Source organism: Solanum stenotomum, chromosome 6 (genome assembly GCF_019186545.1).
Source record: "Solanum stenotomum isolate F172 chromosome 6, ASM1918654v1, whole genome shotgun sequence".
Classification (NCBI taxonomy): Eukaryota; Viridiplantae; Streptophyta; class Magnoliopsida; order Solanales; family Solanaceae; genus Solanum; species Solanum stenotomum.
This window is the reverse complement of record NC_064287.1, coordinates 38403677-38413531: the sequence shown is the minus strand read 5'-3', so window position 1 is coordinate 38413531 and position 9855 is coordinate 38403677. Positions and strand designations below refer to the sequence as shown.

The window sequence follows — 9855 nt, the reverse complement described above, 5'->3', positions numbered from 1 at the left end:
GACACTTGAGTCTTCCCTTTTCTGATTCTTTCTGCTTGTTCCAGGTGTACAAACAATTAATATAACGCAAGGATCAATAATTAAGGTCTAATTTACCCGGATTATACCAAACCCAATAACGCAAGACCAAACCCATGATCCTAATGTGCAACTAGGGCTTTTTCCCACTATTAACTTCAGGTCAAAACCCTCCCCTAATGATAATTACCCATGAATCTAAGTTCTACGGATCGAAAAACGGATTAGGGGAGCGAAATCCTTATCTTTAGCACCAAAAGTAGTGAAAAACTATCAGGAATGCGTCCTGGGTCGTCTCCTAACTCTTAAGAATGAAGTTTACAGAAAAATAACGAAATTGGGGGTTTTTCCCGACTTAAGTCGCAGCTGGCCCGCTACAGCGGATCTAAACCCACCACAGCAGCCTCGCCTTGGAGGCTTGCACGGAGATGAAAGCTTGGAATTTGAGTTCCAAGCCCCCATTTCACAACCACATTCAACCCTTGACGTTCACAAACTACCCTTTCACGCCAAGATCAGTTTCGGAAGTTCTACTTGCCCGAATTCGATTTCGTAAAGCCGTACGAGCTCCTTAACGTCTTAGCGATCCACTTATGTGATCAAATTCTTAAATAGATCCACCATTCATTACCAGATTTCTCTAGACCTTGCCTAACTCAGATTTCATCCAAATCTGGACTAGGCTACAATTTTTCAAGTTACTACAAAAAGTTTTTCTAGCCCCAAATCTTTTCCCAATGGATTTTCCATAACGACGGGAACTGATCGTTACAAAAACATTATAACCTCTTCTTATTTAAAAAACCACTTTATCTAGATCCTAATCCCACATTATAGTATCAAAATAAGGGAAACTTTGCAATACAAACAAGTAGTATCACATTTTAGTGGATTAACATAAACTTTGTTGTATGTTAATAAACACTAGCTAGCATCATTTATTGTGTATCAAGGCAAGAACAACTTTGCACTACCAAGTATGTGAAGGCAAAACAAGAAAGGAAGAGGAGGTTTCTACTTGCCAAAGACATTTTGGTCTAAAAGGTATTAGAGCAATAAAATCACAGAAAGCTTCATGCATTCCCAAGGAAGACGGAATGGAATAAGTAACACTGGCCAAATACTATAGGTTGTTGACATTGCTCCAAAGGGATTAAAACCGTCAGTCATACATTGTTTGACCCAAGTACAGATATTGTTTGACCCAAGTACAGATAACCTGAAATCTACCATAGACTCCAAAGAAGTCACACAAGTTTTCTTCTCTTTATGTTTCACTTCTGACTCTTCACAAATTTTGATTGTTTTCTTAATCGTTTGAGCATCCTTTGATTTACTATCGATTGAGAAATGGTTGAGGATCCCTGGGAATTTCTCCATCGAGAAGGGAATCGATTCAACAAAATGTCTAGGTAAAAATGGTGCTTCGTTTTTATTTAGGAAAGAGAGAAACTCGACAACTTTCCCGTTCTCCAAGTCCTTCTCTAAAATGAAGTATTGTTTCAAAGTATCATAATTTACTTTAAGATCAGTCTTGAAACTACTTCCTTCAGTTACTTGTTGATCAAATTCTTGTTAGTAGCACGATTCGTGCTGGGGTTTTCCAGCACGAAACGTTGAAACTCAAAATTAGCAACATAATGCCAGCTAATGGGAATATATCCACTTAAATCATAGTACACTTTCTTCTTAATGTTTTCTTGTTTAAGCTCTGGAACGACGCCGTCTGTAAAGTCACAGTCACAATAAATTATTGAAAATCATGAGAATTCTCATAGTTTGAGTTTGAGGTATGCCTGTAATACTATCCTTAAAATATAAACACATACAATAAATTCTACTGTATACCTGATTGAGGAAGGAAATCTTTGATGACTTTGGGGATTTGAGTATTGGGCAATTTTATTTTCCAATAAACCTCCGGAGATATCGCTGCATAAGTACTTGCTAATACAAAAGCAAGCTACATATATATATATATATATATATATATATTTGAAAAGGAAGTCAGTTATTATTATATATATTAACTTGAAATCGTTATGAAAACTCATATATTAAACTTATATTTGACTTAGATAATGGAATTTAATTTGTCAAGGAGTAATATATGAGCATATAATATATAGATTGTCCGACCAAACTTCTGAAAGTAAATTAAAGCTTTTTTAGTGAGTTGAGATGTTTGATCAAGTAACAAAAGTTATTTTTCAAAGGGAAAAAGGATATGATATAACCTTCAACTTTGTCATTTAGAGATGATATACCCCTCATTATGAAAGTGACTTGTATATACCCCTACTATTATACTAATTTAAATTTATTATTTTGATGGTCAAATTTATTTGTGTTTCACTAATTTTCTTGTAAAATTTATTAAAGATGCCCCATTTTTTATTTTATTTTTACAAATATAAAAATTAAATTTCAATATAGCCGCAAAAAGAAAATTAGTTTTAAATTTTTTTCTTTACACTAAAGAATCAAATAAAAAAGGATAAGAAACTCGAATACTGATAATCAAAGAAGTAAAAAAATAATTTTTGTATGAAAAAGATTAAAATATACCTTGAACTTTGTTAGAAGGATCATATATACCCCTACATGAATTTTTTTGAAATTCAAAGTCAAAAAAAAAAAATTAAAACTAATTTTCTCACTTCTGTTAGATGAAGGGTATATGTGAGGTCCTTTTTGTAACGGTAAAGGTATATGTGAGCCATTTGTGTAACAGTAAGGATATATATGAGCCATTTTTATAACGAGGGGTATATCAGCTCTAAATGACAAAGTTGAGGGGTATATCATGCCCTTTCCCTTTTTTAAAAGAAAAAAGTATCTCGTCCCAAAAAACACTTCCAAAATCTTGGTTAATCACAAAATGCTACAATTGTTACCCTCAAGTCACATTTGTTTTTCCTCTTCAAAATAAGCAAATTTTAAAAATTTAGTGAATTATACTACTCGTTAAGTATGATAATATTTTCATAATCAAATGATAACCTAGAAAAGAACCAAACTTAAATAAGTTGTAAAATGATAAGATACAAACTATATAGATTAAAATGCTACTTACCAAGAAAATGGTAAGGGTCTGCAACTTCATTGGAAAATTATTTACTATAAGATATATTGTAGAAATAGCTAAACTTGGATGGAATTCAGAAACAGAAATTATCCTTTATTTATAGGCATAAAAACTGCAATTATGTACCACTTAATGATAATATAAACTAATTTATATTATATTATAATAATAAAATATGACTGGATTATTTATATAGTGGATCAATATATGCTCACTATATGCGTACAGATCTTGATTAATGGAACAATTAATGTTTGCAATAATTGAATAATACTGCTTCCATTTCTTTTTATATGTCATTTTTACTATAAATAGTTGGTTAATAATATTTGTCATTTCACAATATCAATGCATAAATTACAATATTCTTTTTATTTTATCCTTATGAGTTATATATTAGCCTTGAAAATATACATTTGACCAACATAGAAAAACTAAGTAATAACTCATGTTCATTGGTCAAATTAATTAAACAAAATAAATTAATTCACATTCATTGATTGAAAAGGTGACTTAAAAAAAATTAAATAAGGGTAAAATAAACTTACTTAATTTCTTAGTGCACGTGAAATAAAAAATGGTGACATATATAAATTGGAACGGAGGGAGTACTTGATTTTCTCAACTAGTAGAATAAACTTCTTATGTCCTAAAATATATGTCAACTGTTCACTAAAGAATTTTATATTTTCTCCGGTTCAATTTATATGATGTAATTAACTAGGCACAAATTTAAGAAAGAAACAAAGACTTTTGAAACTTATGGTCTAAAATAAGTCGTCATAGATGTTTATATGTGACTATAAATCATCTCAATAAGTGTTAAATGAGAATTTTAATGACAAATTGTTACTTTTAAATATAAACGTGTCATTCTTTTTTTAACTGACCAATAAAAAAGATATGTCATATAAATTGAGATAAAAAAAAATACTTAATATTTTCATTTTAGGATAACTATGAAGGTCAATGATCAGTAAATTAAGTATTCAAGTAAACAATTCAAAAGATAAAATAAAAAGATAAAATATATTTTATAACATAGATGATTTGGGGCTTTGGCGTACAAGTAACATTAGTGTTTCCAAATAATTTTTATTTAGTACTAATAATTACGCACTTATATATAAAAATACTTTTCTATATATTAAAAAAGACTATGTATAACTTAATTAGACGACTAGGAACATTGGCGTACAAGTAAAATTCGTGTTTCCATGTGAGTTTCTAATTTCAAATGGTCAACTTATTAGATGTGAATTTTTTTTCTAATTATAAACTTCAATGTGGTATCTAAAGTTTGAAAAATCGGTTTGAAAAACTTTAATCAATTTTGCTGCCAAAAGAAAGCATTTTAACTAATAGTTACTTCAACAAAAAAGGGTTGAAATGAAATAATTGAATCTCTAAAATAAGGGATATCCGGTAAATGCAATAAGGGAAACAAAATAATCGAATTTCGAATTTTAGGGATATCCAACGTGAAATAAGAAATTTCTTTTAAAATAGTTTAACTAATATACTTACTATAAATAAAAACGTGGATAGCTAAATTCTTAGTTTTAGAGAGATTTTTATTTTTTAAATACAAAGATGCAAAATTTAGCTACGTAGTGCCAACTTTTTTAGCCTTAATTTTTTGCTAAACATTTTTGGTAAAAGGATGTCAATTTTGTGTAGGACTTATACATATGTCTCTCTCATTTGATTATATTAGATTAGTTCCTTTAATGCCAAATCCGTTATAGCGGAACTTACCCCGCTATAGCGCCTACACACGCTCACTATGGCGGGAGCCTCTCACGGTAGGGACTATGCGAAAGTACTGCTGCTTCGGAAATTTTTGAAAAGTGCCTTTTTCACAACACACATACTTCCATTGACGTCCCGATCAATCCCTTTCCATGCCAAGATCAATTCTGTGAGTTCTACTTACCTGAATTCAATTTCATAAAGCACTATAGGTTCCTTAATGTCTTGGCTACAAGAAAATATCAACGAAACCTAGACATTACACCCCACCCATCCTCAGATGACCAACACCCCACTTAGCCTAGATTCTGTCTAAGGTTTGCCTAGACTAGCATAAAATTTTTAAGTCACTATCCACAAAATTTTCTTGCCCAAATTCTTTTACCATTGATCTACTCATAACGACCGAAACGGATTGAGTAACACATTCACAATGGAGTTTTCAAACAAAGTGGAAAAACTATTCTCTCAATAATTTAATACTTTTGTTATATCAACTATATGTTAGTCAATTGATCAAATCAATTTAATATATTTGTTTATACTTTTGTCATTTGAAAATTGAAGACTTGTCTGAAGATATGAATACAAATTTGAATTGTTTCTAAATTTTGATAAAACAAATATTAATAGTGTTGTGGAATATATTAACTATTTCTTACTAGTGTTATCGAATATATTAACTATATAATACTGTTAGGATCGATGAGGTACCTATTTTTTCAAAAATTAATATTGCCCTGTCTACTTCGTGAGCCTTCACTGCCCCATTTTGTAACTTCTCTTCTTTCGTCCGTCCACGAGGTCACTCCATAAATATATTAAAATTTCATGCGTCATAACAACATTACAAAAGATAAATTTTTATAGGTGTCAACAATTAAGAGATATTTCTAGACTCATACTTCATAAAAGAGATACAAAAAGACATGGAAGATAGAGGCTTAAACATTTAAGTTTTATTATTTTCAACAACCCTAACTTATTACTCATCGGGATGAAGTAATAGGAAAACTTATTAAAATAGTAGTTACAATAGAGAGAAGTACTGAAAACACTCCTAAATTTGACGACCTGAATTATTAGTTTTGTCCCTGAATTATTAACAATTTTATACCCATCTATTTGATTAACTGGACTTAAATACACCTCTCATCTTGCCACATGGGTGGAAAAACACCAAAAATTTAGGGGTGTTTTCAACACTTCTCTCGGCTTTTTATTAAGAGTCTCACGCTCGTACAAGAGTTTGAGTCCACTTGCTATGCTATGTGGCAGATCGAGGTGTATTTAAGTTGAGTTAGCCAAATAGATGGATGTTTTTAAGACCGTCAATAATTCAAGAATGAAACTAATAATTCACGTCAAGTAGTTCAGGTGTATTTTCAATACTTCTTGTTTATAAGTATCAAAGTTCAAGGCCACTCCCTTGAAGCTTCAACTTGGTAATCTTGTCAAGTTGCTCTTCCATTTCAGGTGTCATGTGATTCTTCCAATCCCCTACAACTCCTTTTCTGAAAAATGCACTATTGTGGATAAAAGAGAAGATTGCTCCACTCTTATTAACCTCCAAATTCTTCAGCCTCTCCAAGCTACACTTCTTCAAAACTATCTCCAAATCCTCTTCATCATTACCAAAAGGCTTTCCAAGAAACAAGGCTATTTTTGCCACCTCTTTCTTAGGGTCTATCTTCAAGTCTTCATACTTCAAGAATAATATTTTTTGAGGCCTTTTTTTACTTTCTTCCCAATATTCAAGAACATGTTCAAAAAATGGTCCCCACGGATGAACCCCATTGCAAAAGTACTCCACAAGTTCTTTTAAAGGAAAGAGATCTTCTAAATGCTTACTGTTATAGTTGAAGAAATGCCACATAGAAATTAAGGTATCTTTAGGATTTCTTGTTATGTATATAATCTTGCAATTATCCGAATTTTTAATTGAGTCTGGCAAAACTCTATAAGGTAAATGAGTGTGAAATAATCTTAGAGAGGGCTTGGTGTATAGATCATGAGTTGGAGGTTTTGAATAATAATCCATGCTCTCTATTGTTGGAACATGAAAATGAGGATTATCCTTAACTAAAATATCTTCTTCTTCGTCTTTATTACTTTGCATGATGGATAAACATATGGCCTTGAGCCATGTTGAACCTGTAAGACAAACATCAGACATTAGAATAAAAATATATAGGTTTTTTATAAGTTAATATTTTGTTTCCGTTGATCATTGACGTGTAAAAAGTTACAAATTGGACTTGACGAAAATATAAGGCATTCTAATTTTTAAATATATACACACAATAAAAAAAAATTATAAGAAAAGACCACATTCTAAGAGTGTGTAGGTTAGGTTTTGATGATTAAAAAAAAAAGACTTCCGTAACGAGAATAGGAAAGTAAGTTCCATAATGGGAATCCCACGCCAATCGTCTCCTCCCAACGCTCAAATATTCCACCCCCCCCCCCCCCACACACACGACTTCCTCTCCCACCCTCAACACTTCCTCCCCAACCGCCATTTCCACTGCCCCTAACCCCCAACACATATATATAAATGCTATTGTGATAATATTTAACATCAAAAAAAATTAGAAAACACATTTTTCTTCGTACCAAATACACAACCTTAAATATGGAACACATATATTTTTCCACAAGAACATAAAATAGTTGATGAATTCATTAATCAAACTCAAACCAATTGATTAATAAAAACCTGTTTTTATGGAAGATGCCAAGAGAACATCATTAGGTTCTGATTTGAAGGTTGCCTTGAAGACCATGGCTGCCTTTAAAACGGTAAGATTTGACCAAAAACCTTCCCATTGATAAAGTTGAAAGTCGTTCAAAAAAAAATCAATTTTGGGCAGTTGCTCTATAATTCTCTCTATTTCTTCATTATTCGCAATTGGTGATGATTTTTTCTCACTCATTTTAGGAATGGAATTGATAAAATAAAAATAGTGGTAGTTCATATAGTTTAATTGGCCAAATGATATGTGCGTCTATATATAGGCGAAGGAGGAGTGTAATAATATTTACATTACTTAACGTAATTGTTAATGTGATGCAATAAGAGATCTATGACATCTTGCATTTAGTGATTCTAGCATACTCTATAATCTATAGGATAACCAAAAAGATCATATAGTATAAATTTCTTCTTGGACTTTGTAAAGACAGATTTGAAAAAAAATTCCATCACAAGTTAATTTATGATTTAATTAGCATTGAAAAATCGATTGAATGTAAAGGATGTCCATTCCTAGCTCTATTTTTTTTTTTTTCAAAATCCAGCAAAGGTGGGGATTAGGCATAGCCCAATCTATGTATTAATAATGAAATTTTGTAGTTGGATCATAATATTATTCGCACATCGCGTGAGTGTCAACACTAGTTAAGAGCAATAAATTGTCTCCATTTCAAAATCCTTAGGCTTGACATTTACAGCTGATTTTCCAGATCAGGTACAAGTGATGAATACCTTACACTAATGGGAGAGAAACAACGTAAGATTCAATTTTGATCTTTCTCATGATGCATCAAGACAGGGTGATAATATTCTTGCACACTTTATTATACCATATGTCATCTCCTTTTTTTATATTCATTCTCAAATCTCTACACTATATCTACTCGAGATGGACAGTTAAAAATTTCAAATACTAATAAATGTCTAATATGGATGTATGATTACAAACATATAGTGAAAGTTCTTTCTTAAGTTCTATGAGAGAGCAGTCGATCTCAGATTTGAATTGGAAATGATTTTTAGCGACAATTAATTAACAATAATAACTTAATTATCATTAAATATGTATTTTTAACTATAATTAACATTAAACCTTTAATGACATTGAATCTAATGATACTTAACTAATGCTGATAAAAATTAAATACTTTAACCCGTAAACTCCTTGAAAAACAAGTCAAAACATAATTCATAGACATTACGGACCAACGTCCATGGCTAAAAATGAAATATTGTTCGTGGACGTTATAACAAGAGGGTTCTCAGGCTAATACAATCTTATCTCTTTCTTTTTAAAGTTTTGTCAATATCCAATTCATAGTAAAACTAACGATCGAGAGTAAATATAATGTTGTCATACAAGTCATAAACTATTATACTTTATTAATGATTGTGCTTTCATTAGTCCTACAATACTGAAAAATATTTACCAAATCATGATTTAATTCAGTTTCATGCCAAGCGTCTCTGCAATTTATAACCACACATAATTATTAGGTGTGCATGCTTATGATAAGCAATTTGACATATTGTCCAGTTATACTTTTACCATGATTTACCTCTGGTGACCAAATCAAATATTGTACGATCAGAAGCCATTAAAATTACCAATAAAACAACATAAACTTTTGATTGACCTTAGAACACCAAATAACTCAAAACATATGCAGGAAAATGTAGGGTACAGTTAGCACAGGACATCATGTAAAGTACAATTAATTATGTTCATACTTGAAGTGCACACTATGATAATTAAAGCTTGAGTACTGTTATTTCTCTATCTAGTAAAAAAGAAAATTGACTACAAAATTATAACTTTCACAAATTATTTTAACTGAACAATTAAGCTGAGAACTCAATTTACTCACCATAAAGAAGAATGAAACAAGAAAAGTAGCTCTTGTATCTGTTTAGATTAGTTCCTTGAGGGTTGTTTCACAGTATTTTGTAAAAAGAGTTTATTTAAAGTTTTGTTCTTCTCAAGGTATATGAGCTCTGTAATAATTAGTTTATTCTTCCACTTGTTTAATCTGGTTTGGATGGTAGGGATTCTCCTGTCTAGGGTGTTAGAATAGGTGCCCGGTGAATTTGGTCATGACAGAGGATAAAAGTCAATGATTTCACTCTATCTTGGGAAGATAGAGCCAAACATGTCCTTATAAACAGGATAGGACTGATTTTACTCAAGTTTAATGTGGTTCCTATAGAATGCTGCTACATATGGCCTATGGTTACTTCAAGA

The 9855-nt window shown here is 31.2% G+C and overlaps 1 protein-coding gene and 1 pseudogene across 1 annotated transcript; both read right to left on the bottom strand.

The window, feature by feature from the left end:
* Positions 1–1065: 1065 nt before the first annotated feature.
* LOC125868717 (polygalacturonase non-catalytic subunit AroGP2-like) lies at positions 1066–3185 on the bottom strand (annotated as a pseudogene).
* Positions 3186–6126: 2941 nt separating this feature from the next.
* LOC125868716 (cytosolic sulfotransferase 5-like) lies at positions 6127–7794 on the bottom strand. The gene is made up of 2 exons (XM_049549302.1): positions 7578–7794; positions 6127–7012 (listed from the first exon to the last, which is right to left on the bottom strand). The coding sequence occupies exons 1-2, from the start codon at positions 7792–7794 to the stop codon at positions 6267–6269; spliced, it is 963 nt and encodes a 320-aa protein (XP_049405259.1). The 3' UTR covers positions 6127–6266.
* Between the last annotated feature and the right edge of the window lie 2061 nt (positions 7795–9855).

Excerpts from the sequence above, each read along its gene's own strand:
- LOC125868716 (XM_049549302.1), bottom strand. The coding sequence starts at position 7,794 with ATGAGTGAGAAAAAATCATCACCAATTGCGAATAATGAAGAAATAGAG. Across the intron at positions 7,013-7,577 it reads GGCATCTTCCATAAAAACAG|GTTCAACATGGCTCAAGGCC; the intron begins GTTTTTATTAAT and ends TTTGTCTTACAG.